This window comes from Rhinatrema bivittatum, chromosome 8 (genome assembly GCF_901001135.1).
Source record: "Rhinatrema bivittatum chromosome 8, aRhiBiv1.1, whole genome shotgun sequence".
In the NCBI taxonomy this organism is placed as follows: Eukaryota; Metazoa; Chordata; class Amphibia; order Gymnophiona; family Rhinatrematidae; genus Rhinatrema; species Rhinatrema bivittatum.
Genome location: NC_042622.1, coordinates 131,473,107 through 131,500,270, shown reverse-complemented (window position 1 = coordinate 131,500,270; position 27,164 = coordinate 131,473,107). Strand labels below are relative to the sequence as shown.

Genomic DNA, 27,164 nt, shown 5'->3' with positions numbered 1-27,164 from the left:
CATTTGCAACACAGGTTTGGACCAAAAATATTCACTCCCCTTAGAGTTCAGTGTTTGGGTGCCAGTTTTGAAACCCTCTCTATCCCCATTGAGGAGGTCACCTTTGGCAACTGCAAGGGTAGTGAGCGATCCTTCTGCAGCTCTGGAACAGATTAAATACCAGCACTCAGTCCAGTGGCAACCAGCAAAAAACTGGGAGGCTCATGGGAGACTTGCACTAACCAGGAAAACAAAACAGGTGCACACCCAATGGTTGTTCCAAAGCAAAATAGAATCTGATGCAAGGTCCAAAAATTCAAATTGGAAAACACAGCAAAATTCAGTATACAGTCCAAGCAGAGGAAAAAAAAACAAAGGCAACACTTAACAGCCTCTAAACAGCTTGAGCTCTTTAGAATCCTTATTCAAACCAGTTCTCTTCCTCTCTCTTTTCCATCAATCCAAGGGCTTTGAGTTAAAGCCTAGAGATCCTCAGATATCTTCAAGTGTGGGCTTCCCCAGCCAGGGTAGACGCCCCTCCCTTCTTGAAGGTCTCTTCATTTCTGGCTGGCTCTCAGTTACTGCTAGCAGGAACCGATTCTCAGCTCCTCCAGACCCTTTCATTTCCAACTTCCAGTCCTGCTTCTTTGTAGGATTGAGCAGCAACCCTCAGGTATCCAACTCATAAATCTCAGCTCTGCAAACGCTGGACTGGTTAGCCAGGAAAGCCCTAAAGCCTCCTCTTTGTCTTGCGTTTTCTCTGCCAGTCCCTGGTGCCTCACAGAAGCAATAAAATCATCCCCAATAAGCCCATCCACTAAGGGGGAGGCACTCCCACCAGCACAGGAAGTTTACCTTCACCTCATTGAAATGTCCATGGCCTTCCTCTGACGGAAGATCCTACACCTTGGCAAAACTCTTTTTTGTAGTGAACCCAAGGCAGGGTCGGAGTCATTTATACAGGACTATTTTGCTTTCTGACAAAAGATTTCTTCTTGTCGACCAAGGGGCATTGATCACATCCACCATCTTGCCACTTGTTCCCACACACATTTTGCTTATAAAATAACAAAAAGTCAGCATTTAGCTGGGATGTTTAAAAGCCTCAAGTGAAATGTAAGTTAGACCTGTGCGATCATCAAGCAATTTGAAATTTGCTTTCTCTTCAGTTAGTGCTGATAGTTCATGAAAGCATTTTGAAGCAAAATAATTGGATGATGTCTGTTAATTACAGTCATGATGTTACGACTGGTGAATCCTGGCATTGAGTTTCCTGAGTACATTATACCCCTAGGAGAAGGATTACCTGTGCTGTAGGTAACCTGACCTCTGGAGACCCCTGTTGCCATTATAGTAACAGTTTAACAGCTGTTTTTTAATGGCTTTCTCTCAGTTTCCAGATTAAGTCTGTTTGAACCCATCTGTTAACTTGAATCCTGATGCATTAGGCAGTATCAGCAAAGCAAGTCCGCAGCTGTTCATATAACTAAGAGCCCTGCCAGCCTCAGTACTAGGAAGCACAAATATTAAAGTACATTCCAAAAAAAGCTGCAAGGTGTATACTTTGCACTCAGTTACAAATCTCCCCCCTCCCCCCTCCAATCAGCTCTCATTTTTTTCTCCCTCTCCTCTGCCTATTCCACCAAGCCTTAGTCATCCCCTTCACTGCTCCCCTCCCAGCAATCTCACCCTGATTATTTTATCTCCCCATAAGGTTAATTCCTCCCTGCCCCAGTCTCAGTCTTCCTTCTCAGCATCTCATTCCCTTAGCAGAATGGGGCAGCAGCGCCTCCACCCCTCCTCCCTTGGCGCATGCACACACCAGCCTCAGTTCTCCTGTGTGTGTGTAGGGGTGGGGGGGGGGCAGGGTGCGGGCCTTTCAGCAAACAAAACGGGGGCTTTGAGCCAGCGGCTGGCAGCATGATGGTCTGGGTGATTGGCAGCCAGTTGGAAATGCTGATTGGTTAGTGAACCATTATGATGTCAGACTCCTTTTTCAGGAAGGTGAAAGTCAGACACTGGCTTTTAATTATACAGGATGCCAATGTTATGGACTATCTAAAGCAGAGAGTGAATGAGAGGTGAAAAGCAGGATGTTTAAAGGGCTTGCTTGAGACCAAGTAGTAAGTATGCTGGAAAGGCTGGATTTGAAGCCGAGCCTCAAGACTTCACCTCTTTGTGAAATACTGACAGCTCTGATTTTACTAACTGCAGATTGTAATCATATGCATTGTGGAAGGCAATAGCAATATCAAAGTGCAATCAAACTGAAATGAATTTCTTTTTATCAACATGTGATGTTAGACTTTAATATACAATCCAGCTAACATGAAGTCTTTCTGTTTGCTAGAAGTGAAGATATATTATTTTTCACTTCAGTATTATTACATTTTATCATAACTTAGTTTCTGATGCATATTTACAGTTTAAAGAATGCAATATCAGCAAAAATGAACAGTAGACCACTGCAATATCATCATGCTTATGCTGGAATGAGGCCTAGTGTATGAACATCACCATTAAATACCTTCTTCTACCTCATATGTATTCTAATAAAATCCAATATGATGTTTGAAAAATAATTACACAGTTAACACTATTAGTGCCTTTCACATTATCCATAGAAGTTGATTTATTAAGCCACATTAAAATTTACTACGAGGGGATAAAAACTTTAGGATGTCCAGCATTAAAATCGTATGTAGTGCACAAGCATTAGTGCCACTGGTAATGCATGCCCCAATGGGGACTTCAATCTTCCCAGTGGAGCAAGGACCTTCTTGGGCCAAGATCCTTCTGCTCCCCACTTCAACCAAATGCAAAAATGGCCTCTTAGTCTGAGATCCTCTCCAGGTGCCGAAAGAGCCCCTTTAGGCTGAGATTCCCTCCCCCCCCCCCCCCCCCCCCCCTCCCACATACACCCAAATTCCATGAAAATGTGTTGATACAAGCTCTCTCCCTCACTTTCCTTCTCCCTCCCTGCCTGTTCTTTTGGACAACTTTCCAAGTGATAATGGCAGCAGGAGAGAGTGCACTTGCCTGCTGCCCCATTGGTGCTGTCGTCCATAATAGCACCCAATGGCAACATACATTGCATTGCCCCACACACTGCATAAGAAACATAAGAAATCACATATAATACAAATTGTTTGAGTTTAACCAGTGTTTTACATTCAGACTGGAACCTGCATGCATGCAGCCACCTATGAGATCTATGGCCTTGATGTCACTGTGCCTTGATTTCTATGCATTAGTCTCTGAAGTAGGGCACAGAGGGAGGTTGTGAATATTATCATTGTACTGACCTACTAATACATTGTTCTTTTACCCAAGGATGTGTTTCTTATACTAAGAACAAACACAATGTAAAATTACTTTGAGAAAGAAGGCTGCAGTTTGTTAGAGAGTAATACAGATTTCCAGTAGCCATATTGGATCTCTATAGTAGAGCTAAGTAGCTGGTGTAGTTAGGCAGACTAGATTGGCGGTATGGTCCTTTTCTACCATCACATTTCTATGGAGAAAAATGGATTCTTTGCAAGTCATGATACTGCATCTGAAGAAGGGACCCTATGTAATCTTAAATGCTCGAGTACCACATCATCTTTATTATACCAGAGCTGTTGTATGAAGGAGGGCTGTCTTAGCCAATCATAGGTAAACTGAAACTCAGATACTGTGAAGTGACTTTGCCAAAATCTCCATCAGAATGGTGGCTAGAACCCAGAAGTCTTAGCGCCTAGTCACAGGCATTGGTCAGTAGACCACATGTCCCAGCACTGCCTGATCCACTGTCTTCTTTCCCAGGTACTGGAACTCACTGAGGAATCTGGTGGTGTCCCTGCTGAATTCTATGAAGTCCATCGTCAGTCTGTTGTTTCTACTTTTCCTCTTCATTGTGGTGTTTGCCTTGCTGGGCATGCAGCTGTTCGGTGGACAGTAAGTCCTTGTCATTCCCTTGCTACCGATGGGATAGAAGGCTTTAGGGATGGCAGTGGAAGTGCTGCTTAGTGACCTGACCATTTCCAGATTGCATCTTTGCTAAGTTTCACTATTCAGAATTCTGTTTCTTTTTCTGTTACCAGGGTTTTAAAGTTTGTGGTTGCAATACCATACATGTTTCAGTTTCCTTAAAATTTGCAGAATCTTTAAAGGGACAACCAGTTAGTTGGAATGTGAATCCCTCTTGTAAATAAGCTGCTGGCTCTTTTACCCCTGCAAATATTCATACAAACTAGTCACTAAAGAATTAAATTCATTGTAACTGGATTTTGTCACCTCACTCCTAAGTGATGGAGTACTTCATTGACATCTTTATTTGCAATGGGAAACGTAAATGCAGGTTATTCTACATCAGGTGACCCAACAGCCTGTTTAATCAGGACCTTGGAAAGACCTTCTGTTAGGTATGTTAACTATTATTAAGAAAGAAATGGAAAATAAAATAGAAGATATCATAATGCCTCTGTATTGAGCCATGGTGCAACCGTATGTACCTTGCGTATAGTGTGCAGTTCCAGTCACCCCATCTCAAAAAAGATATAATGGATCTAGAAAAGGTGCAGAGAAGGTAGCCAAAATAATAAAGAGGATGGATCCCCCGTCCCTTCCCCATGAGGAAAGGCTAAATAGGTTAGGGCTCTTCAGCCTGGAGAAAAGTCGGCTGAAAGGAGATATGATATTGGTCTACAAAATCATGAATGGGGTGGAATGGGAAAATAGGGAACAATTATTTAAAACAGTACTAGGACTAGGGTAAACTCCATGAAGCTAACAGATAGCACTTTTGAACCAAATCAGAGAAGGTTTTTTTTTTCACTTAGTGCACAATTAAATTGTGGAATCTGTTGCTAGAGGAAGTGGTGAAAGCAGTTAGCGATTAGCATAGCTGGGTTTAGAAAGAGTTTAGACAAGATCCTGGAGGAAAAGTCCATAAACCACTATTAGCCATGTAGTCTTAGGAAAGCCACAGCTTATCCCTGGTTATGAACAAGAAGGATTAGACCTGTTCTTTGGGATCCTGCTGGGTACTTGTGGCCTGGACTGGCCACTGTTGGAGTCAGGATGCTGGGCTTGGTGGACCTTTGATCTGATCCAGTATGGCAAGTCTTATGTTCTGCCTGTAACATGAAGAAATTCAAGATCTAGTACCCAATGAGAATTTTATCTGAACAATAACACTTGGCAAAGCTCTTGAATTATGTGATACAGCGGGACATGTACCTTGCTCTGCCAGACATAAGGAAGGCTGCTATTTCCCTTATGGAGCAGGTTGATGGTTGGGGGAAAAAGGATGTAAACAAAACACATTATGCTAAAAAGAAAATGGATATATGTGAGAGAAATGTAGAAAACGAACTATTTCCATTGAAGCCCATTTGGAAAGCGACGTGGTTCCTATCATGCACAGATGGCTGGAGGATTGCTGACTGGTTGGATCTTAATCCATAGGATATTTTCTTTCCTGTTTAATAAAGTGACTCTAAAGCTAAGTTCTGAAAAAATAAAACATTGCATAATAGTTCCATCCTACTCAGGCAATTCCTTTCTCTATTTTAAGTACATACAAGCAATTCTGATTTATTTATTTGATTTATATTCCAACTTTTCAGGCACTTCAAAGTGGATTTTATTCAGGTACTATAGGTATTTTCCTGTTTCCAGAGGGCTCACAATATGTTTATATCTGAGGCAATGGAGCTACAAGGTTATGTGGAATTTAACCATTAGCTTCCCTGGTTTGTCCCCTGCTGCTCCAACCACTAGGCTACTCCTGCATCAATATTCAGCACTGCAGCAAGTGGACAATTTATTTTGGCTCAGGTTAGCCGGATAAGTTATCACTGTTACTCAGCAGAGCAGTCTATAAGATGCCAGTTAAGCACTCTGTTGCATACAGCCATATAAAGTCCTACTTAGCCGGATAAACGTATCCAGCTAACTTTTGGACTGCTCTCCAGTTTGACCAGACTTAACTGGATAAGTTATCCAGCTAAACAGCCAGATAAATTGGAGACAATCAGAGTGACAGAAACTTTAAAACCCACTGTCTGGCTAAATCATGACCTTATCTGGACAAACTCTCTGAATATTGTCCCCTTAGCTCATAGGCACAGATCAGCCGTCATCTAAGTATTTCCATCAGGGGTTAATAAAGTGGATGACCACCCTGGGCTGCACCCTCACAGAGACCTTGTGTTGGCTCTCTGCTTCCTGGCCTAATCATTATTTTGCCAGCCAGCATCTGTGCTTCATGCCAGTTGGCTTTTTTTCGAGAGGGGGGGGGGTCTATTGAGCAGGCCGTCTCTAAGATGCTGCAGCTGTTACCCCTTTTGCTCCCCGGTCCTCCATTTGCAGTAGCGATTCCTCTCCCCAGATTCTCAAGGTGCCATGAGCCTCGTACCCCACTTCCAGACAAGCAGGGTTTACTGAGACATAATCATTGCTCAAATTATTAAAATCCCAGAAAGTGAAAGGAAAAAAAAATACAAAATCCTTAAAAAAGCCATCTAACAATGTATTATTTATTTTTGGATTTAACTCATGCCTTTTCATTGGTAGCTCAAGGCAAGTTACATTCAGGTGCAGTAGATATTTCCCTGTCCCCAGAGGATTACAATCTAAAGAGCCCATTTACTAAAAGTTTTTCTCCTATTCTTTGCCTATGGGAAAAATGCTCAATAAATGACCCCCTAAGTCTGAACCAAAGTCACAAGGAGCAGCAACAGGATTTGAATGCTGGCTTCCCCAGGTCTTATTGTGCTATTCTAACCACTAAGCAATTCCTTCACGCCATAGGTAGCAATTCATGTAGTTAACTAAGGGTTCTGAGTTTCTTGTGGTGATTCTGCATACAGTAAATATATATATGCAACAGGCAAATGACACAGGTAGCATTTCAGTGCATTAATGCGGGATCTAATATTCCCCTCAAGTGAAATAGCTAAATAGCTGAAGCTCATTCAGGGTTTTTCTTTTTTTTTTTCACTTAGAAGAAATCAGTATTCAAGATGTATAATATTATGCCATTTAAAAAAAAACTGCAGATCAAGCGCCTGGGAGCACTTCATCATTTTCTAAGACAATATATTAATGTTTTCCATAATCTAAAGGAAATGGGAGGGGAAGAGCAGGAGATAGGAGGGGAGAAGGAAAGACTGTAGGATGTGCGCATGGAAAGAAAGAAAGTCTAATTTATCAAGGATTTATCCCACAGGCACAGAATGGGAGAAAATCCTTGATATTTCTGGGCCAAATCATATCATGTTCTGTTAGAAAAGCTGGTATGTGGCAGCTTTCAAAGTAGTAGGTCTGTCTGCCTGCCTCTCTTTCCTGTGTTCTTCTTCCGTTTTCCTCTCTATCCTTCTCTTATCCCCTGATGTGCATTTAGTTGGTTCCTAGTGACCCACTATCTTGCACTTTCCTGGGTAGAGATCTACAGGATTTTGGCAAAGCACCTATGTTTTGCTCCCTATAATTCATCAACCCCTGAATCTCCTTCCTCACCTGCATATTAGGACTAAGATGCTGGTTTTGATTAGGGTGGTCCTATATTTCCATGTCAAAAGGGACAGACTGGGTTTCTCCTGGGTTTACTCCCACAGCATGTATTTTGACTGCCTGCCCAGATCAATGCTTGGCAAGAATTCAGGGCCACTGCTTCCATTGTTCGGGTGACTGCCCTCTCCCAGATGTCATCTAGGCCTGACATATAGTCGAGGCCCTCTTCAGGGGCGGGTTGCTCCTGACAGGAAGAACCTAAGAGGGTCCCCCTTTGAGAGCTTCTTCAAGCATGAATCAGGAGCACCAGAGGCAAAGGCTGGTCAGTGAGTGAATGGGGGTTGTGTTTTATCGAATGCTTGGAAGGGAGTGCTCTGATTTTTAGTTATGTGATGCAATCAATCTCCAGCCTAGTGACAGTAGGGATGGGGCATGATTGTTTGTTAGGGTTATTTAATATTTTTATGTTGTATTTTATAAGTATTGCTGATTTATATTGTACCATTATAATGGCTATTATATATGGCATATGCTGTATTTTATTTGTTGTGAACTGCTTGAGGTAGGTGATATATAAATGTAATAAATAGAATAATTTACCTTGTAGTTTCATAACAACTAGAACTACGAGTCCATAGATGCAATGCAGAGAAGCCAGGACTGGCTCAGCCCATTCCTTATGGCATGGAGCTTTATAGCCATGCTAAATATGAGGCTGCAGGCAAGTGATTGCTCCAGTCTTTTGCAATGTAGCAATGCACCCACTGATACCAGCAGGGGGCTTCTGAGAGCAAGGCAATTTCACTCTGTCTCCTGAAGAAATATAGGCCTTGACCTGCTGTAACCCAGCACAATAGTTTCCAGGGACTGCAGGAAGCAATATTTATTTTATGTATTTATTGTTGATAATCCACTTATAGCTTTATATTAAAGTCCTAAAACGGAGTATAACCAACTTAAATTATAGTATCCATAAAATGCATACGGCATCCAACAGACAATAATTTAGAATACTAATAAAATCTACCCGCTTTTGCTTAGAGCTCAAGGTGAGGTACAGTTACAATAACAACCTACACAAGAACATGATAATAACATTAAACAGTTAATAATATACTAGCACACAATTAGAACAGCAATAACATAAATAATCAACAATAATAGTGAAAAAGAAAAACTATCTTTCATTCTGGAGTTCTAAAAGCAATGAGTATTGCAGCTGCTTTTCAACTATAATATATGAAATCATAGCAAGCTAACATGCCACTCCCCCCCCCCCCCCCCCCTTCGGTATTCAGACTGTGATGAAGCAGTCCAGTGGCAGCACAGTCTTTATGGAACCATTCCACTCCAAGTATAGTAAGTCACACAGAACTGTCAGGAGATGTATACTTAATGCCTGTACAATGTCTTCCTTTGTCTCTTCTAGGTTTAATTTTAAAGATGAAACACCAACCAATAACTTTGACACCTTTCCTGATGCCATTCTCACTGTTTTCCAGGTAAAGTTTCTTGCATCATCTGCCAGAAACCTAGAGTGAATTGTTTGATTATGCCTTCTTAGTGTGGTGTGGGTTAATTTAAATCACAAGCAAAATATGATTGCACTGGCAAAATATGATTGCACTGGTGCCATGCAGTCTAGTTAATGGTTAATAGAGGCAAGAAGTGACCACCAAGACCATGTTTGCTGGGGATTTTGTACTGAGGTGTATGCTGACAGACTAGTTCACTAAAGCTCATAAATCTTGTCTCAAATCTTTTTAAATTTTGTGCTTCAGATAAAAAAGACAGATGGTAAAGGTATATCCCCCATCCCAATATATACAGTCATTACTGATAACCTTGGTTGTCTCCGCCTTTTACTTCTGGGTGTGAGTAACATGGAATAGATTTTCCAGTTAAAATCTGCTAGGTATTTCCATGCGACCCAGACTGGCCAATGTTGGAGACAGGATGCTGAGCATGATGGACCATCGGACTGTTCTTATGACCAGTACGGGGCCCACATATCTCATTTTTCATGGATCCACATGTTACTAATGAATGATACCCACAAATAACACTCACTTCTAATAACTACAGCTGAATCTTTTGTACACCCTAGTTTTTGACACACAAAGCCATGCAGCACTCTTCTTGGGCTCACAGCTCTTTATTGTAAAATGAAACTTTGAAATCAAATGATCTGACAGGTTAGTAGTTAGTCTAGCCTAGTGGTTCTGATCCCAGTTCTAGGGACTCACTCAGCCAGTTTGGTCTTCAGGATATCCACAATGCATATGCATGAGAATAGGCATCCCGAAGCCTGGCTTCAGAACCACCAGTCCAGCCGTGCAGTTATACATGTATGACTGAGAAAATCACACTGCCTGAATCTAGATATATTACCAACATCTGCTTGAAGTCTGAAAGAGGCAGTTCCAGCATTTTAGACTGGAGCCTACCTCTGAATCATGGATAGAGATTAGTTAATTTAGTAATTATCTGATGTTAATTAAGAGGCTGAGAGACTCCCCTGACTGCCTGTTTGAGATTAGTATAGACTTCACTGACTCTCAGAGAACAAAAATCTGAAACCAGCAATTTTGACATCAAAACTGGTGTCTAAAATGGCTTCAAAGAAAATCCTAATTAGTTCTAGATGATGACCCAAAGAAACACTGGCTGGCAGAAAAAAAGGAAGAATAAATAATAGATCTAAATACAGAATGAACTTAAATTAATAAATCAGCAACCAGTTAAACAGTGGCTAAATCTAATTAATAAAATAAATCCCCAGCCCAAAATAGCCCATTTTAAAATAATTTGGTTTGCAAAGTCTGAATCTAGAACTGCTGGGCCTCAGATGGGTAATTGAAAAGGAAGGTATACCCCTCTCGAAATAGGGCCACTCTTTTGCCTGCTTGCTGATGTGGCAGTAAAAAAAAAAAGATATTAGAGCAGATCTGCAGGGGAAGCCTTTCCTCCCATAGATCTGCCTCTTATTGTGTGAATCGGGAAGAGGTATGACTTCAGAAAGCTCCATATGCAGGCATAGTTCTTGGTCAGTCACCAGTAATCAATGAGTTGGGCATTACTTCTGGATTCTGACATCAGATCTGGGGTTGCAAGTGATAGCTGTTAACAGGACTCTAAGTGCCACCCTACCACATGCCAATACTGTAATACAGAGCAGAAAAATATATTAAGAGATACATAAAAATCAGCAAAGAATGTTATTAAACTGGAAAAAAAAAAAGTGATATTATAAATTGCAATGAGTGCATCAGTCAGATGCTGTCACCATTATGCATGTGAGATCATTCTAATTATTGACTTTGTAATTGACAGCATACAAATGACAAAATCTTTCCTGCCTGTCACTGCTATGAATATATTAATAAAGTTCTTTGAGGGCCTCCTTCTGATGTTAGCACATCCTGTGAATGTACATGAGACTGCAGCATTCAGAAAAGGAGAACTCTCTTGGTGCACATCGTGTCAAGATGAGAATGGTTTATTAATCCTTGATTGTTTATTAACCCTACAGATCCTAACTGGAGAAGACTGGAACGCGGTGATGTATCACGGCATTGAGTCCCAGGGAGGTGTCAGCCGAGGGATGTTCTCTTCCATTTACTTCATTGTCTTAACATTGTTTGGAAATTGTATCCTCTTTCATTGAGTGCTTTATTTAGTTACTTTTTGGATAGCGGCAGCAACAGATTTCTAATAATTTTTTCAATTTGTGCAGAATTCATGGAATGTGATTATCTTAAATGCATACTTATAGCAATGGATTACTAGGGCCTGCCTGATGCCCAGTCTTCTGCTCCCTGGGCTGAGGATGCTGCAGAGGCAGTGTTCACAGCCCCGTTAGGTGAAAGTCTACACTGTTGCTGCTTAACAGTGATACCTAGGGACCAGACTAAGATAGATTCCAAAGGAAACTGTGGTTTGTGGCCTCTGGCCAAGGACTGTCACTGGAATGGCTAGTCTGAGCTGGGAGGGGAATGTGGAAATAAGGAAAGTTTCCTGGTTATTTGTGAATGAAGGTTTACAAATAACCTGGTGGAGCTGGAAGCCAAAGGGAGCAGAAGGAAAGGTACAGAATTATATTGATTAGTGGTTCTCAGATTTGGTCCTAGAGGCCATCAGATAGGTCTATTTTTTTTTAGCATATCCACAAAGAATATTTATGAGATAAATCTGTACATGTTTGGTCTCTAAGCACCATTAATTTGCAGATATTGGTTACCCAAAAGAATAGACTTGGACAGTGAGTCTAAGGATCAGATCTAAGAGCCACTGATACAGTTGTATGTATAGATAGATAGACAGATAGCCTTCATTTCTGTGCTCTTACATTTGTGGAGCTCACTAAGGATTTTCACATGTTATTTGTAAACTGGTTTGGCTGATCTGTCTCACTGTCGTCGATGGTCTGGCCTCATGCACTTGTCATTCTCATCTTTTTTTCTCCTTTGAAGCTGTAAACATTAGTGATTTCTGCAGCCTCCTCCATCATTCTATGTCAGATCGCCTCACATTTTTTGTAAATTAGTTTCTTCAAATTTCCCCTAAGTTCCTGAACTGGAGCATGAACAGACACGCTTCTCAATGTCTTCTTGGCCATCGCTGTTGACAATCTCGCGAATGCGCAAGAGCTGACAAAGGTACAGAAGAATAGACTACAAAAGGCCCAAGCGCCTTTGCTTCTTTTTTTTTCCGCTGATGTGATCCATGCAGAAGCTTCAAAATCAGGTTTTAGCATCAAAACGTACCTGAGTATGTAGAGTTATTAAATTTTTTGTTTGCTTATTTTTTTATTTTTGAAAAGAGAAAGAAATACTGCCATCTTATTTTCAGCAGAATATAGGGATGTGCAGCTCCCAAATTTAAAGTTTGTTTCATTTTTTTCATTTTGAGGGGATCTGTTTCAATTTGGTTTGATTAATGGGGGGGGTTTTTCCACTTCAGTTCATTTGCTATATTGGAAAAAAAAAAATTAAACAACAAAAAACCGCCCAAAACAAAAAAAGAACCAATAAAAAAAAATAAAATGAGACTCTGGTGGCCCTGGCTTGGCCTTTTCAGAGCCAATACCTAGTTCCAGCCAGGGCTGGGCACCAAGGCCCAATGTCAAGTCCTAGGCCAAGACCAGGGCCCTCTCCCTCTGTATAGTTCCTGGGGCCAGGGAGCTCACACCCCATCCCCCACTTACTCCCTTTCCGAATCCACTGAAAATGGGCTAGAGCAAAGCCTAGTTCCTCCTGTTGAAGTCTTGGCACTTTAAAAATGCTGCTGTTTGCTTGGAGGACAGCGCCAAAGGGACTTCATTTCAGCACCTTCCAGTGGTGTAGCCTGCTGTATATTTCTATGGCTTAAGCCTCAGTGCTAGGCTTAAGCCATAGACAGGGGCTGACCAATGGCACCGGTAGCCCCTGTGACATAGTGAGGGCAAAGGCTATCGGCGCCATTTTGATTACTGGCAGCCGATGGCCCGAGTGCAGGAGTTCGCTCCCGGACCCCCGCTGGACCACCAGGGACTTTTGGCAAGTCTTGTGGGGGTCAGAGATAGGCTTTAGCAATGGGAAGGTTCAGCCAGGGCCACCTGTTGTTTTTTTTTTTTAAATGCTACAAATACAAAACCCAAAACTTTGGGGGTATTTTTGTAGGAGGCTATTGTAAGTTTATTCCATTCATAACAAACTGAAAATGGCCTCATTTGGTGCATTAAACTTGAAAGCACATCCCTATATTTTCACTGCTGTTGGTGCTATAAATTGCTGTGATTAAAAACTCAAACTCTGTGGCACCTTTCGGTCACATCTTGGCAGCTGTGCTAACCTGGCAGGATTTTATGTTCACGTCTTTAAACTTGCAACTAGAATTCATTTGCATGCCACAATGCTGTTACTAATGCGAAACTTTGCAGGTCTTCCACGCAAAAAATTTAAATGCTTTAAACATATAAAAAGAGAAAAGTGCTAAATAATGATCAGGTTCCTTCAGTCAGACTTAAGAGATGATGAGAGCATGTCCCAGGGATTCGCAAACCAGTCCTGGGGACCCCATAGCCAGTCGGGTTTTCAGGATATCCACAATGAAGACGCATGCGAGAAATTTGCACATTATGGAGACTCAAATTTATCGCATGCATATTCATTGTGGATATCCTGAAAACCTGACTAGGATAGGTTTGGGGAGCCCTGGCATAGCCAGCCCATATTTTCTTAAAGTGCCTCGTATATGAGCTCAGAGTTGGGGTGTGCATGGAAAACACTGTTTTTCTTTAATGTTTTCTCAATTTCTTTTGTTTAGTCGCTGCATTTTAGCATGCACTAAAAAGCAGAAGGGAAACAAAATGAAAACCTGGGGATTTTTTTTTATTCATCTCCATATGAAAATGACATGAACCAAAAGAACAGATGTCAGTGTTTTCTGTGTTACCCTAAATTAATGTACCCCCTAGTTCAGAGGTGACGATGAATGCTGCATTTATACCCCAATGTTAACATTTCCCCATCTGCATTGACTTGTTTTGACTAATGGACCTGCAAATTGTTTTGCCTTAAAGTCTGAATGTACAGAGGTTTGGCAGCTTCACATGAAGTATTCAGGGTTATTGGTTAAGTGGCAAAACTGTCACTTTGCTATTGAGGAAAACTTGCTCTAGAAATACTAACAAATTTGTCCAAGACTATGTGAATGGCCCATTGCTCACTATTTCATATACATAACAGGAATCTTCCCTACATAAATCTATGCAATGTTCTCTTATCAAGGGATGCTTTTAGAATAGCATATGCTTCTGCAAAAGATGCGCATAATTTAAAAACATGCCCAGTTTTTATGTGCTGTACAGAAAGGAAGCTAAGTGTGTCGGGATACCATAGCTGGTGGTAAAGTGGTACATGTGGTAATAACACAGAGAGGTGGTGGCAGAACTGGGATTAGAACCTACTCCCAGCCCTAAGCTTCATTCAAGATTTTTGTTGATGTGAGCCTTCTGCATCTCCATAGCAGTCCTAATAGTAATCCATAGAGTTCATTGCTGCATGGCTAGCTATTTCTTTCATCTCTAGTTTAAAACCCCCTTCTCCTTGCTAAGAAAAACAAATGGCTATATTTACTAGATTTACTATTCATGTGGCTAAATTAAATATTGATAGAATCACTGGGTTCCTCTGGAATCACATTTCACTTTAATTCAGTTCAGAGTGAAAAGTCACAAGGGATGTTTTGGAAATGAGGAGGAAAAAAAATTAAAGTTCATTTAAATATGTTACATACCTAGCGGGAGATCTGTTTCTAAGTAAATATGAATATGATCATAAAAAAAATAAAAATGACCTGGAGATATTATTGTGAAGTGAGTTAAACCCAAGAGATTCCCTTTGACAATTATGTTTTAAGACTAGTCAAGAGCAGTGATTGATGAAAGGTCAATTACTTTTCAAAACATGGCCACAACTGAGGAGGAATAGCATGGTCTACAGTTTCTTGTATGAGCTACAGGTCAATATGTGATGATCCCCCTACCCTTACAGGTAATGATCCAGGTGTACCTCAAGTAAATGCTACTTTGTCTCCCTGATGGTATATGGAACTGTATGACCAATCATTCTGTATTGTACTGACGTCTCAAAGACAAGGGTAAACAGCATTATTAATAATGCCCTTTCCAGATTACAAAGAATAATGCACAGATGGGTAAAATGGATTGCTTCAGGTCACACAAAGGATTAGTGACCCTTTAGGATTCAAACAAATAAGTCCAATTCCCAAGGGTATTCACTGTCAGTCTTCCAGGGCAACAAACAGGCCTGCTTTTCAGGATATCCACAATAAATATTCATCCTATAAATTTGCATATGTTCGGTCCAGGAACTAGGTTAATATTCTGTAGAGCTGGGTGAGCCTTCGAAGACTTGAACCTTTCTCAGACCAGTCACCCTTTACAGATGATGCGCCATGACCAAGCCAAACCAGGGTCCCTCCCCTCCTGCTGATCCCTTGCCACCTGTCTCACTTAAGCCATTGCCATCCCACCTTCATTTCCCTGCAACTGTTCACTCTTCGGTTTCCTACGACTACCTCATTCTGCCTGCTCCTCCTGGCTCTTTGCAGGTTATATAAATTTGAACCCCCTTTACACTGTCAGTGCCAGGTGGCTCAGACTTGAATGGGACACATGGTGTGAGGAGAGCTGCAGGACAAGATTGGGAAGGGGATGGGAAACATACTTGAAAGCATGGCGGGAAAGAGGGCAGGGAGCACCCTTAGCTGGGGAGAAGAGAGGGTGGATGAAGGCGAAAGAGATACAGGGTGGTAGGAGGGAGGAGGATGTTGCAGACATGTAGAGAGGCATTCAGAGATGAAGGAAGGGGACAAAAAATGGGTTGAGCAAATGAGAGAAAGAGAGCAAAGTGAAAAGAGAGAAAGGATTGATAAGACAGAGATGGTGGAAAAGACCATGAGAAGAAAAAATCAGGCAGAAAATTAAACAAACCAAAGATGCAAAAAGTAGATTGAAGAATGGTTTCTTTTCATTTTGATAAAGATTCCTTTCTGTATGTCTTATTCTTTGCTAATTACTTCAGCTCCACTCCTGTTCATTTTTTACAGCCAAGTCACATGCTCTGACTTGGCTCTGGCTCGGTTTCCCAATCACATGTTTTCAGGCTTGCCCACCTCTAATAGATTGGCTATTTTGAAAAATGGGATCAGTTTGTAGCCCTCGGGGACTGGAACTGGACACATTCTGCACTAGACACCCCTGTGACTAGCATACAGTTTCTGAACGTGAGTGACCATACATGAGAGAGAGAGAGTTCTGCATTAAGGAGAGAGGCATTTTCACATAAAGGATTCTGTATAGCTGAGTAGATTTATACATGAGTGAATATGAACAAGGAACATTGTTGGACTTCGGAAACAGGATGAAGAGGAGATGGAAGAAGCAACCAATCAGAAACTTGCTCTCCAAAAGGCCAAGGAAGTGGCAGAAGTCAGCCCCATATCTGCAGCCAACATTTCCATAGCAGCGTAAGCATTATTTTCTTGTTTACCAAACCCTCTCACTCTTTGTATGCTTTTCAGAGTATTGGTCTACTTGCAGCAACCTGCTCCCTCCCCCAGTCAGGCAGAGTCTGAATCTGCAGAAGAGCAGAAAGATATTTAAGCATAAAGCTGACCTACGTAGTTTGCCATCTTCCTGTGTAGTTTCTTTTGTAATTCATTTGTTTTTGGTTTTTTTTATTTTTATTAACTCTGTTCTATCTTTATCTTTAAACTCTCCCATCTCCAAGCCAAACACCAGCGTGAGATTCGTTTTCAACTGTATTCTCACCAAATTGTCAAATTTAATTGGTCCGTTTGAACAGAGTCACACAAAGAATTTTATTTCTGTGATTAAAATCAAGGCTAATTTCACCTTCATAACAGGAGACTAAAAGCTAGATTAAAGGATGGGACGCCACTCCAGCAGTGTCTTTTTTTTGTTTTGTTTTGTTTTTTTTCATATGCTTCTCCATGGGTTGCTTTTTTTTTTGTGCAAGTTTCTTTTCTTTGTGCCAGATTTAGGCAACAAGCACAAAAGTTGTGCTATTTCAAAATTCCACACTTTGGGGACCTTCTATGCGCAGATTTTTGGAGGACAAGGCAGTTTTCCTTCTCCTTTTGGCTTCCAGCTCAATTAGAAACATCCTGTTTATTGGGCAATGACAACATGAACACTCATTCCCTACTATCTGAGGTGTTTTCACCTGTTTTACATCCCGTCCCTACCCACTTAACTCAGTCATTGCAGTAAGAGCCCTCGGCCATGGGCACCAAGACTGTTTCTGCAACCCTGCAATTGTGAACCCAGAGTTTGACCAATAGGTGTCGGCTTTAACAACGACTGAGGCCTCCTCTCTCTGGGGAATGTGAACGCTGCCTCTGCAGCACCCCTAACCCCAGCCAGTCCCAGAAATCAAACCCTGGTCCTCTGCAGGGCAGCAGAGTATGCTGGCCACTGAGCCACAGGGCTGGCTCCTTTTTTATTGCACAGAGGTAAAATGCAAACTTTTCTGCATGAACTTTAAATTTGGCACAAATGCAAAATTTCATTGCACACTCTGAATACAATTTGACTGGCTACTTGTGATGTTTAAGGTAAATTTGGACACAAGTGCTATAATAAAGAAAATGCTTTAAAAAAATGTTTTTCTTCATCTTTTTACATCTTTTTTGGAAATTTAGTGCTTACGATAAATTGAACTCACTAGCCATTGCCTAGCAGGAAAACTGTGGTACAAGCTTCCCCACATTTCGTCCCCATAACCATGTTCTGGGAAGACAATCTCTGCAGAGTAAGAACTTATATTAGTTTCTGTTCCCACTAAAAGGCATGTCTGCCAAGGCTACCAACTGTAGTTCAAGTGGCTGAAGGTTTTTGTTGGTATTTTTATAGATGCGCACCTCTGTCTACAGGGAACTGGGCTAAATTCACCAATTCATTTCACATAGGTCAGCAAATCTTCCGTCACTTATGGCCCAGGTCGGATTTGAACTGGCAACTTGCAGGTAAAAAGCTCTATAGGCGAAATTTTCAAAACCTACAGCAGTTAGCTGTCTAAAACAGCAATACAGACACCTAAAGTTACTTGTTAAACTTCTGAGAGATTTTCAAAATAACCAGGTAGGTTTCTAGATAGAGTTAAATGTTGCTAGATGTAGACATCCAAAAAATTTTGTGATTTACGGGCCTGGTCTTGCAGTTGGGCACATCCATCCAATTTTCAGTATATATCAGAAGGTCCACATTCAAAAGCATTTAGCCGGCTAACTCAGAAGTTAGCCAGCTAAATGAATATTTGGACAATTATCTGACTAAATTCTAGCCAACTAGTAAGATAGCTGGTTAGAATTTAGCTGGCTAAGTACCTGATTCATTAAGGATTTTTCCCATAGACACAAAATGGGAGAAAAGCCTTAGTAAATCTGGCCCTTATAAATTAGGGGTGTTCTGAGGCAAGTGCCCGCTCTCCCAACGCTCGCCCAGACACCTCTCCTGGGCGTCCCTCCTTATTGGCAGAAGCAGCGGCTGTCAGCAGGTTTGACAGCCGATGCTTAATTTTACCATCGTCGGTTGTCGAACCCGCTGACAGCCACGGGTTCAGAAAATGGACGCCGTCAAAATTGAGCATCCGTTTTCCAACCCACAGGCTGCAGGCAGATTTTTTTTTTTTTAAGATTTTTTTTTTTTTTAATTTTTATTTTTGGGGCCTCTGACTTAATATCTCTATGATATTAAGTTGGAGGGTGTACAGAAAAGCAGTTTTTTCTGCTTTTCTGTACACTTGCCTGGTGCCAGCCAAAATTAAGTCCTGCCTTTGGCAGGACTTAATTTCTGAGAGTAAAATGTGCGGCTTGGCCACACATTTTACTTTCTGTATTGAACTAATAGGCTCATCAACATGCTTTTGCATGCAATGCGCGCTATTAGTTTCGGGGGGTTGGCCGCGCGTTTTCCACGTGCTATTACCCCTTACTGTATAAGGGGCACTAATAGTGCGTCGAAAACGCGCGTCCAAACGGGGGCTAACGGTGAGCTTGGCCTGAGCGCACCATACTGAATTGGCCTGTTAGCCGGCTAAGTCTGGTCAGACCAAAGAACTGACCTAAAGTTAGCCGGCTATATTCAGTAATGCAGTTGCAGTATTGAATATACCTGCAAAGTTAGCCGGATAAGTTTAGCCGGCTAACTTTGCTATCTGGACTGTGTATGAATATGGACCTCCAAATGTTTAAAACAAAGTACCCTACTGCACCAGGAATTTTGATGTCTAATCAGGCAAACCATGAAGAAGTCTAGTCTGATTTTCAAGTGAGATTTCAGATCTCTATTCTGATTATTTGTACATAGCTACTTGGCAAAAATATCACTCAGACAAAAAACTGCCTATCTTTGAAAATTTAGGCCTATATGTCCAATCCACTGAGCCACTCAGATCCCACCCCCAATCAAAAGTATGCATTAAATAAATGCTTACAACTTCATTGTATTTCTGAATAATTTGGTGTGTATAAGTAGGATGTGAAGATGAGCTTTGTGAGTCTGATTGTTTTCCATTCAATTCCTTAACCCATTGCTTGTTGACTTTCAGAACTGTGTTTGATAACATGCGGCAAGAGTATAAGTAACTGAAAATTGCCATCCCATATTCTCTCTGTCCTTGTTACATGATGAATTCTCTGTAGCAGTCAAATTGTGGGATATTTCCTACTGAAAGTTTAGGTTTTTTTATGCCAAAATAAACTGTTTAACTTATGTGTATATTTTGATTTCAGTTTTCGCAGCTGTCGCATTATTTCCCTCTGGTTTGGTGGTTAGTTTGTTTTGAGTTGTCTTTTTTGCTTTGGATCAGCATTTTCTAAGATTTTCATTGTTGTTCCTAGAGGCAAGTTGCTGTGTGTGTGATTGTTCGGCTGCCTCAGCACTTTTCCACAAGACCCTTAGTTGTGCAACAGGCCTGCTCTGGAAAAGAGCTCTCAGGTTCTAATTCAGCATGGCAGTTTGTACATGTATTGCCAAAGTAATACGTAAAGTGGTCAAAAATAGAAGAAGAGAAAAAAAATATAGAAATATTATCCCCTCGCTAACACTATAGGAGTGTCTAGGATAACCAACACAAACTTGTCATGTGCTGTTCCATATCAAAGCACTCGGTGAATTGTTTCCTGCTCCTTTGGAGAATTGGGATTGCCCTAGAATTCTTTTGAATGGAAATTTCAGGGAGATTTGCCAGAGCCCTGGACTATAATCATGCTTGTCCTGTAATGCAACAGAGCCATTACTTTTTTTTCCCAGTTTCAGTGCTTAATGAGCGTAGTAGCGCACTCAACAAGATAGGTAGTTTTCATCTACGCAAACTATATCATCAGTATGCATTAAAGGGGCTGCAGGGACTGGTGGTACAGTATAATCATTCTCAATAAGCTTAAAACATAAGTTACACCTTCTCAAACCTCCCCAATTGTTTCCGCTTTACCGCAGTCAGCTTGTTCATATAATAAACATATAAATGTGATTTGCTTGTTGTTTTTCCACAATAAAACTTTGAATTAAAAAAAAGCCACAATTTAAAAGCAGTACCCAGAAATAGTTATTTGGAGGAAAAGCCCAAGAATTTTGTAAAATGTTTTAATTCATTATCCAGCCAGCTGACGCACTAGAAGATATTTTGATGACTCAGATGGGTAGCTGTAGTGTGAATAGCAGCATTTTGCATTCATTTGACTCAGCTGAAGAAATATGTGCAGAATAATTACAACTGAATACAGACTGCTGTTTGTAGGCTGGTGAAATGCTCTGGAGGCTCTATAAGGTTTATTGCACTGACAAAAAGATATTATGCCTAGGCTTCACCTTATGGGGCATTTTTTTGGATTTCTCATAGCTTTCTTGAGACCACTGCAGCAATAAACCTCTACTGAAAATCAATGCAAGGTATTCCATGACCGTGCAGAAAATCATGGAGCCCACGCACATCCACATGTGCATGTAGATCTCCAAAAACAGAGCCTGTCAGGATCCCCTTGGATCCCTGGCATCCCTGAAATTTGGTGGGGCCAGTAATGAAATTGCTTGTATTGGTGCAAATACCTCGGGTACTTTTTTACCCATGGAGTTTGCACCCACAGTCAAAGTGAAATTATACACACAGTTTTTTTTGAGTATTGTCACAGAACTTGTGCCTGTATTTTATGAAGGGAAATATTTAAAGGAAAATGACATGCAAAGATTTGAAAATACAATCTCCATGCATTATTTTCCTCCCTTAATCATGCCCTGGGGATCCTTCCTGACAATGCAAGTAAAAATACGCACATTGTAGAACGAACCGACTTTTAGCCACACTGAGGGTGAGCAAGTTTCAAAAAACTGATCTACGTGGGTAAAAAGTGTTCTGCTCATGGAAATTGACTTTCAAAATTTCCCTCTAAATACAAAAGTTATTGGGTAAGGGAACATACGATCACACACACTCACACATATACATATAAATAGATATGGAGATCTCATAAACTTTCCTTCCATCTTAGCTGCACTAGAAGACAAAGGGGGTAATTTTCCAAAGGATTTACAGTATGTGTGTAAAAGTAGCATTCAAAAGTCCATTTATACACTTAGGGGCGGATTTTCAGAGCCCTGCTCGCGTAAATCCGCCCAAAACCGGGCGGATTTACGCGAGCAGGGCCCTGCGCGCCGGGAAGCCTATTTTACATAGGCCTCCCGGCGCGCGCAGAGCCCCGGGACTCGCGTACGTCCCGGGGTTCTCGGAGGGGGGCGTGTCGGGGGGCGGGGCCGGAGCGCGCGGCGTTGCGGGGGCGTGTCGGCAGCGTTTTGGGGGCGGGTACGGGGCGTGGCTACGGCCCGGGGGCGTGGCCGCGCCCTCCGTACCCGCCCCCAGGTCGCGGCCCGGCGCGCAGCAGGCCCGCTGGCGCGCGGGGATTTACGTCTCCCTCCGGGAGGCGTAAATCCCCCGACAAAGGTAAGGGGGGGGTGTAGACAGGGCCGGGTGGGTGGGTTAGGTAGGGGAAGGGAGGGTAAGGTGAGGGGAGGGCAAAGGAAAGTTCCCTCCAAGGCCGCTCCGATTTCGGAGCGGCCTTGGAGGGAACGGGGGGAGGCAGCGCGGCTCGGCGCGCGCAGGCTATACAAAATCGATAGCCTTGCGCGCGCCGATCCAGGATTTTAGTGGATACGCGCGGCTCCGCGCGTATCTACTAAAATCCAGCGTACTTTTGCTTGAGTCTGATGCGCAAGCAAAAGTAGGCTGATTGCGCTTCTTTTAAAATATACCCCTTAAAGTGCACTTACAAGCATAAAACCTATTGACAATTTGATTGCATATATCATAGCAACTTTCAAAAGCCTACTTAGGCATGTAGACTATATTTACACAGTTTTAGTTTTAAGCACATAAATCCATTTGATAATTACCCCCAAATTGTAGCACACAAGAAAGGAAAATTGGTTCATACCTGCTAATTTTCATTCCTCGAATGCCATAGATTAGTCCAAATGCTTGAGTTTTGCATCCGTACCAGCAGATGGAGGCAGAGAATAAAAACTTTTCTGATACTGGTACATAACAAGAGTGCCACCTGCAGTCCCTCAGTATTGACCTGTACCCAAACCAAGATGAAAGCAACTCTAAAACATAACCTAACTCCCTTTCTAACTCGAGCCAGGGAAAGGTGAAGCCCTCAACTGGAGCCCTCAATCACCAACAGGGATTGAAAACCTTCTTACCCCAATAATAATAGTAAATGCACACCTACTTCACTCATACACACTACAGAAGAGAGATCGGTCTTTCCAATACAGAGCAGTGTTCTGAACTGATCTGTGGTATTCCAGTAACGAAAATTAGCAGGTAAGAACCAATTTTCCATTACTGATCATGTCCCAGATCAGTCCAGATGCCTGGGATGTACCCAGGCTACCCTAAACAGGGCAGGGACCCGAAAGACTGGCTAAGAGCACACTCTCCCCAAACTGTGCCTCCTCCGTCGCCCAAACATCCAGTTGGTAATGTCTAGTAAAAGTGTGAAGAAAAGACTATGTCACCGCCTGAAGTATCTCCTATGGAGAAATTAACTGACACTCCACCCAGGAAGCAGCCTGTGCCTGGGTGGAATGTGCCTTCAGGCCTCTGGATTTGGTCATCCTTTACATACAGTATATATGCCGATACTATTGCTTCTTTTAGCCACCATGTGATGGAAGCCTTTGACGCCTTACATCCTTTCTTTGCACTACTAAACAGCACAAAAAAATGATCTGATCTCCTAAGACCATTTGTAACTCTGAGATACTGGAACAAAATCTGCCGGACATCCAATAACTGGAGTTTCCTCGCATTTGGCATCTCCGCATCCAAATTTCAAAATGTGTGAAGCTCCACCATTTGACTAAGGTGAAACAGAGATACAACTTTATGTAAAAAAGAAAGCACCGTAAGCAACAATATCTAATCATCTGATATTTGAAGGAAAATATTTCTATATGATAGGGCCTGAAGTTCAGAAATCCTTCTGGCTGACAAATTGCACTAGGAAAACTGTCTTCAGCAATACCTGCCTCAAGGGCTCAAAGGGAGCTTCACAAAGGACTCTAAGGACCAAATTAAGATTCCATGAAGAGCACATCTTGCAAACCAGAGGACGTAAATGCTTCACACGTCTAAGATAATGGATGTTATCTGGATGTGAAACCAGCAGCACCCCATGAATCTTACCTCAAAAACAGTGTTTTAGCGGCTACCTGAAGAGAGTTATGAGCTGAGCCCTTCACTGATCCCCTTTGTAAGAAAGCTAAAATATGAGGCACTGATACACGCAAAGTCCAACCCTTCATCAAGACACCACATTTTAAACACTCTCCACACTCTTGAAAATGCTAAGGAAGTGGATGGTTTCCTGGCTTGAAGTAATGTAGTAATGATTACTTTTGAGTATCCTTTGAACCGCAAATGGCTCCTTTCAAAAGCCAGGCTGTGAGACAAAAGTGATCTGCCTGATCTGAGAAGACTAGCCTTTGGCGAAGTACTTCCTGCAGATGACCTAGCCACAAGAGTATGTCCACTGTGAAATGTACCAGATCTGCAAACCATGGCTGGCGTGGCCACTCCGGAGCCACTAGAATCACTCTTCCCAGGTGACTCTTGATATGTTGCAACACCCTGTCTACCAGAGGCAATGGGAGAAAGACATAGCTGTATCTCCACCAGCCAAGGAAGAACAAGAGCATCAAGACCCTTGGATCCGACTTCTTGCCTGCAACTGAAGAACCAGTTTGCCTTGGCATTCCGCCACGTAGCCATCAGATCCAGCTGAGGAGATATCCACCTGGTCTGTATGAGATCCATGGCCTCTGTGGACAGCTCCCAATCTCCTGGATCCAACTTCTGCCACCTGAGATAATCGGCCTGGACATTATCCACTCTGACTACATGAGATGCTGCCAACACTCTCAGGTGCTCTTCTGCCCAGGAAAATGCTCCTGGGCCTCCTGAGATACTATTTATTTTTATTTATTTATTTCAGATTTTTATATACCGGCATTCGAGACAGCAGTCACATCATGCTGGTTCACATAAAACAGGGGTGCATAGTAAACATAACTATAACAATGGTGCTGAAAAGGCAGTTACATATAACAGGGTGATAAGAACTTGGCTGAGAAGGAAGAGAAAGGACAGGATTAATTCACACAGGTAAACGATAGAAGATATGGTTAATCAAGATATGGTTAATCAAGGTGTAGTTGGAGATTAGTTGACCAATGTGGTCAACTAATCTCTATGTGATTCTTCGTTCTGCCTTGACGATTGATATATGCAACCATTGTTGCATTGTATGACAAGACTCACACCTCACAATCTTACACTCCCGGAAGAAAAGAAAGCAATGCCATGTGCACTGCTCACATCTCTAAATGATTAATAGACCATAACACTTCCTCTACTGACCTTGGGCCTCCTTTCCTTAGCAAATGGTCTCCCAACTGTTGCATTGGAGGTGGAGACTTGGGCTGAGGTGGGGTTGACGCAACCCATAGGCGAGGCCCTACGGATCCCCACAGTCAGCAGGTGGAGTGGACTGAAGCTAGAGGCCGCTGGAGTTTCACCTATACCAGCCCTCATTCCCCTCGGGTTGAGCCTTTGGGTGCCGGGGCCAGCAAGACTTAGATGGGCCTCGAGGTTAGCTAGAGCAGAGTAGTAGTTCAGCCCAGAGACAGCAGTCTGTAGATGGCGTAGTTCTATCCTGGACGGGATTTGGTACAGAGGCTCAGGTGCCAAAGAAACAATGGGAAACTGGAGGCACCCAAGCAGTGGAAGGCCTAAACCTTGAAAGTCCACATCCAGAGGATAGGTGAGGAGAGGCGTCACTGACAGGCTAGGTTCAGAGCCGGCGGTGAATGGAAGTTGTGGCAAGCAATGTAGAACTCTGGACACAGGAAAGTCTATGGCATAGTCATGCAAAGCAAAGGTCAGGGCGTGGAGAAGGCAGGCGTAGTCAATCCAGGCAGTAGTCAACGTACAGAGAAGGCAAGCATAGTCAAACAAGGCACTGGTCAGGGCACGGAGAAGGCAGGCATGGTCAGGTGTAGCGGAGGTCCGGGGCTGGACAGAAGCTGAAGAGTAGTCAGGCGTAGCGGAGGTCCGGGGCTGGAGAGAAGCTAAAGAGTAGTCAGGCATATAGCGGTGGTCAAATCCAGAGAGTCAATCCAACACATAGATGAACTGGAACTAGGAGAACAGGAAGACAGGAACACAACGATGAGACGATTCAAGAATAGCAACAAGTCCGAGGAGTCCGAGGAGACCTGTTGCAAAGGCAACCCTATGGAGCAAGGCCTGACATCAGCATCCGGGTCCACGGCCAGGTTCCCGCCACGGGCCCTTTAAAAGAATCAGCGATGCGCACACGCCTAGGAAGGGGCGCGGCGCTGATGGCGGCGTCTCTCCGTGGGCCATGTGGAGAGGATGATGAACAGGGACATCTTGGCTAGCACCAGAGGCACCGGAGGGAACCCAAGGTCGGAGCTGGCACCAGCGAGGAGGAGCCAGCATCTGGAGTCCATCTGGAAAGGTGAGAGGACTGCACTGCAGGGCTGCTGCAGGTGGCACACGTAACACCAACCCTTCAGACTGGCATCGGTGATGACTACCACCCAGTTCGGAACCTCCAACTCCACTCCTCTCTCCAGATCGGGAGAAAGTCACCACAAGAGATTGGACCTGGAACTTCCCTGAAGTGGCAATGGAAGCTGAAACTAGTTCAACTGTGGACTCCACCTAGACAGGAACGCCAACTGAAGAGGCATGTCCAAGTTACTAAATCCAGTGTAGATGCCATAGAACTCAGGACTTGCAAATAATCCCAGGCCTTGGGTACTGAAGGACACAAGTTGGTGGACCATGTCTGAAGTGAGGAGAACTTTCCCCACCCTGGTGTTGAACCATGCTCCCAAGTACTCCAGCGATTGGGAAGGAACCAAATTGCTCTTTTTCTGATTCAACATCCAACCCAGAGCCCACAACATCTGCATGACCCATTGAACCGACTGTCGATACCCAGACTCTGACTTTGCCTGAATGAGCCATTCATCCAAATAAGGGTGAACTAATAGCCCTTTCTTCCATAGCACTGTGGCAATCACCATCATGACCTTGGTGAACATCTGTGGCACTGTCACCAATCCGAATGGCAGAGCCCAGAACTGGAAATGCTGTCCCAGAATTATGAACCGCAGAAACATCTGATCCTCTGGTCAAATGGGTATGTGCAGATAAGCTTCTGTCAAATCCAGCAATGCCAAGAATCTCCTTTGCAAATCGCTATCACTGTATGCAACACCTCCATTTGAAACTGCTGCATGTGAAGTATCACATTAACCTTTTTCAGATCCAGAATGGGACAGAAAGTATCCTCCTTTTTCGGAAACACAAAGTAGATGGAATACTTTCCTTATCCCCATTACCCCGAGGAAACAGAGACTATTGCCTCCAGACATTCCAGTCACTGCAGTGTTTCCTGCACAGCTTCTCTCTTGACACGGGACCTGCAAGAGGAAACCATGAAAGCTTCCCAGATGGGATGATAAAATTCTAACACGAGCCATCTCTTATCATCTCTAGGATCCA

General features: G+C 42.7%; 1 protein-coding gene across 1 annotated transcript in view; it reads left to right on the top strand.

Moving 5' to 3' along the window:
- The window catches only part of CACNA1B (calcium voltage-gated channel subunit alpha1 B), a 1,161,590-nt gene that overhangs the window by 838,750 nt on the left and 295,676 nt on the right, over positions 1 to 27,164 (top strand). The window contains exons 14-18 of the mRNA XM_029613506.1: positions 3,787 to 3,918; positions 8,909 to 8,981; positions 11,012 to 11,129; positions 12,070 to 12,137; positions 16,406 to 16,512. Coding sequence (XP_029469366.1) covers positions 3,787 to 3,918; positions 8,909 to 8,981; positions 11,012 to 11,129; positions 12,070 to 12,137; positions 16,406 to 16,512 — 498 coding nt within the window. The remainder of the gene's footprint in view (positions 1 to 3,786; positions 3,919 to 8,908; positions 8,982 to 11,011; positions 11,130 to 12,069; positions 12,138 to 16,405; positions 16,513 to 27,164) is intronic.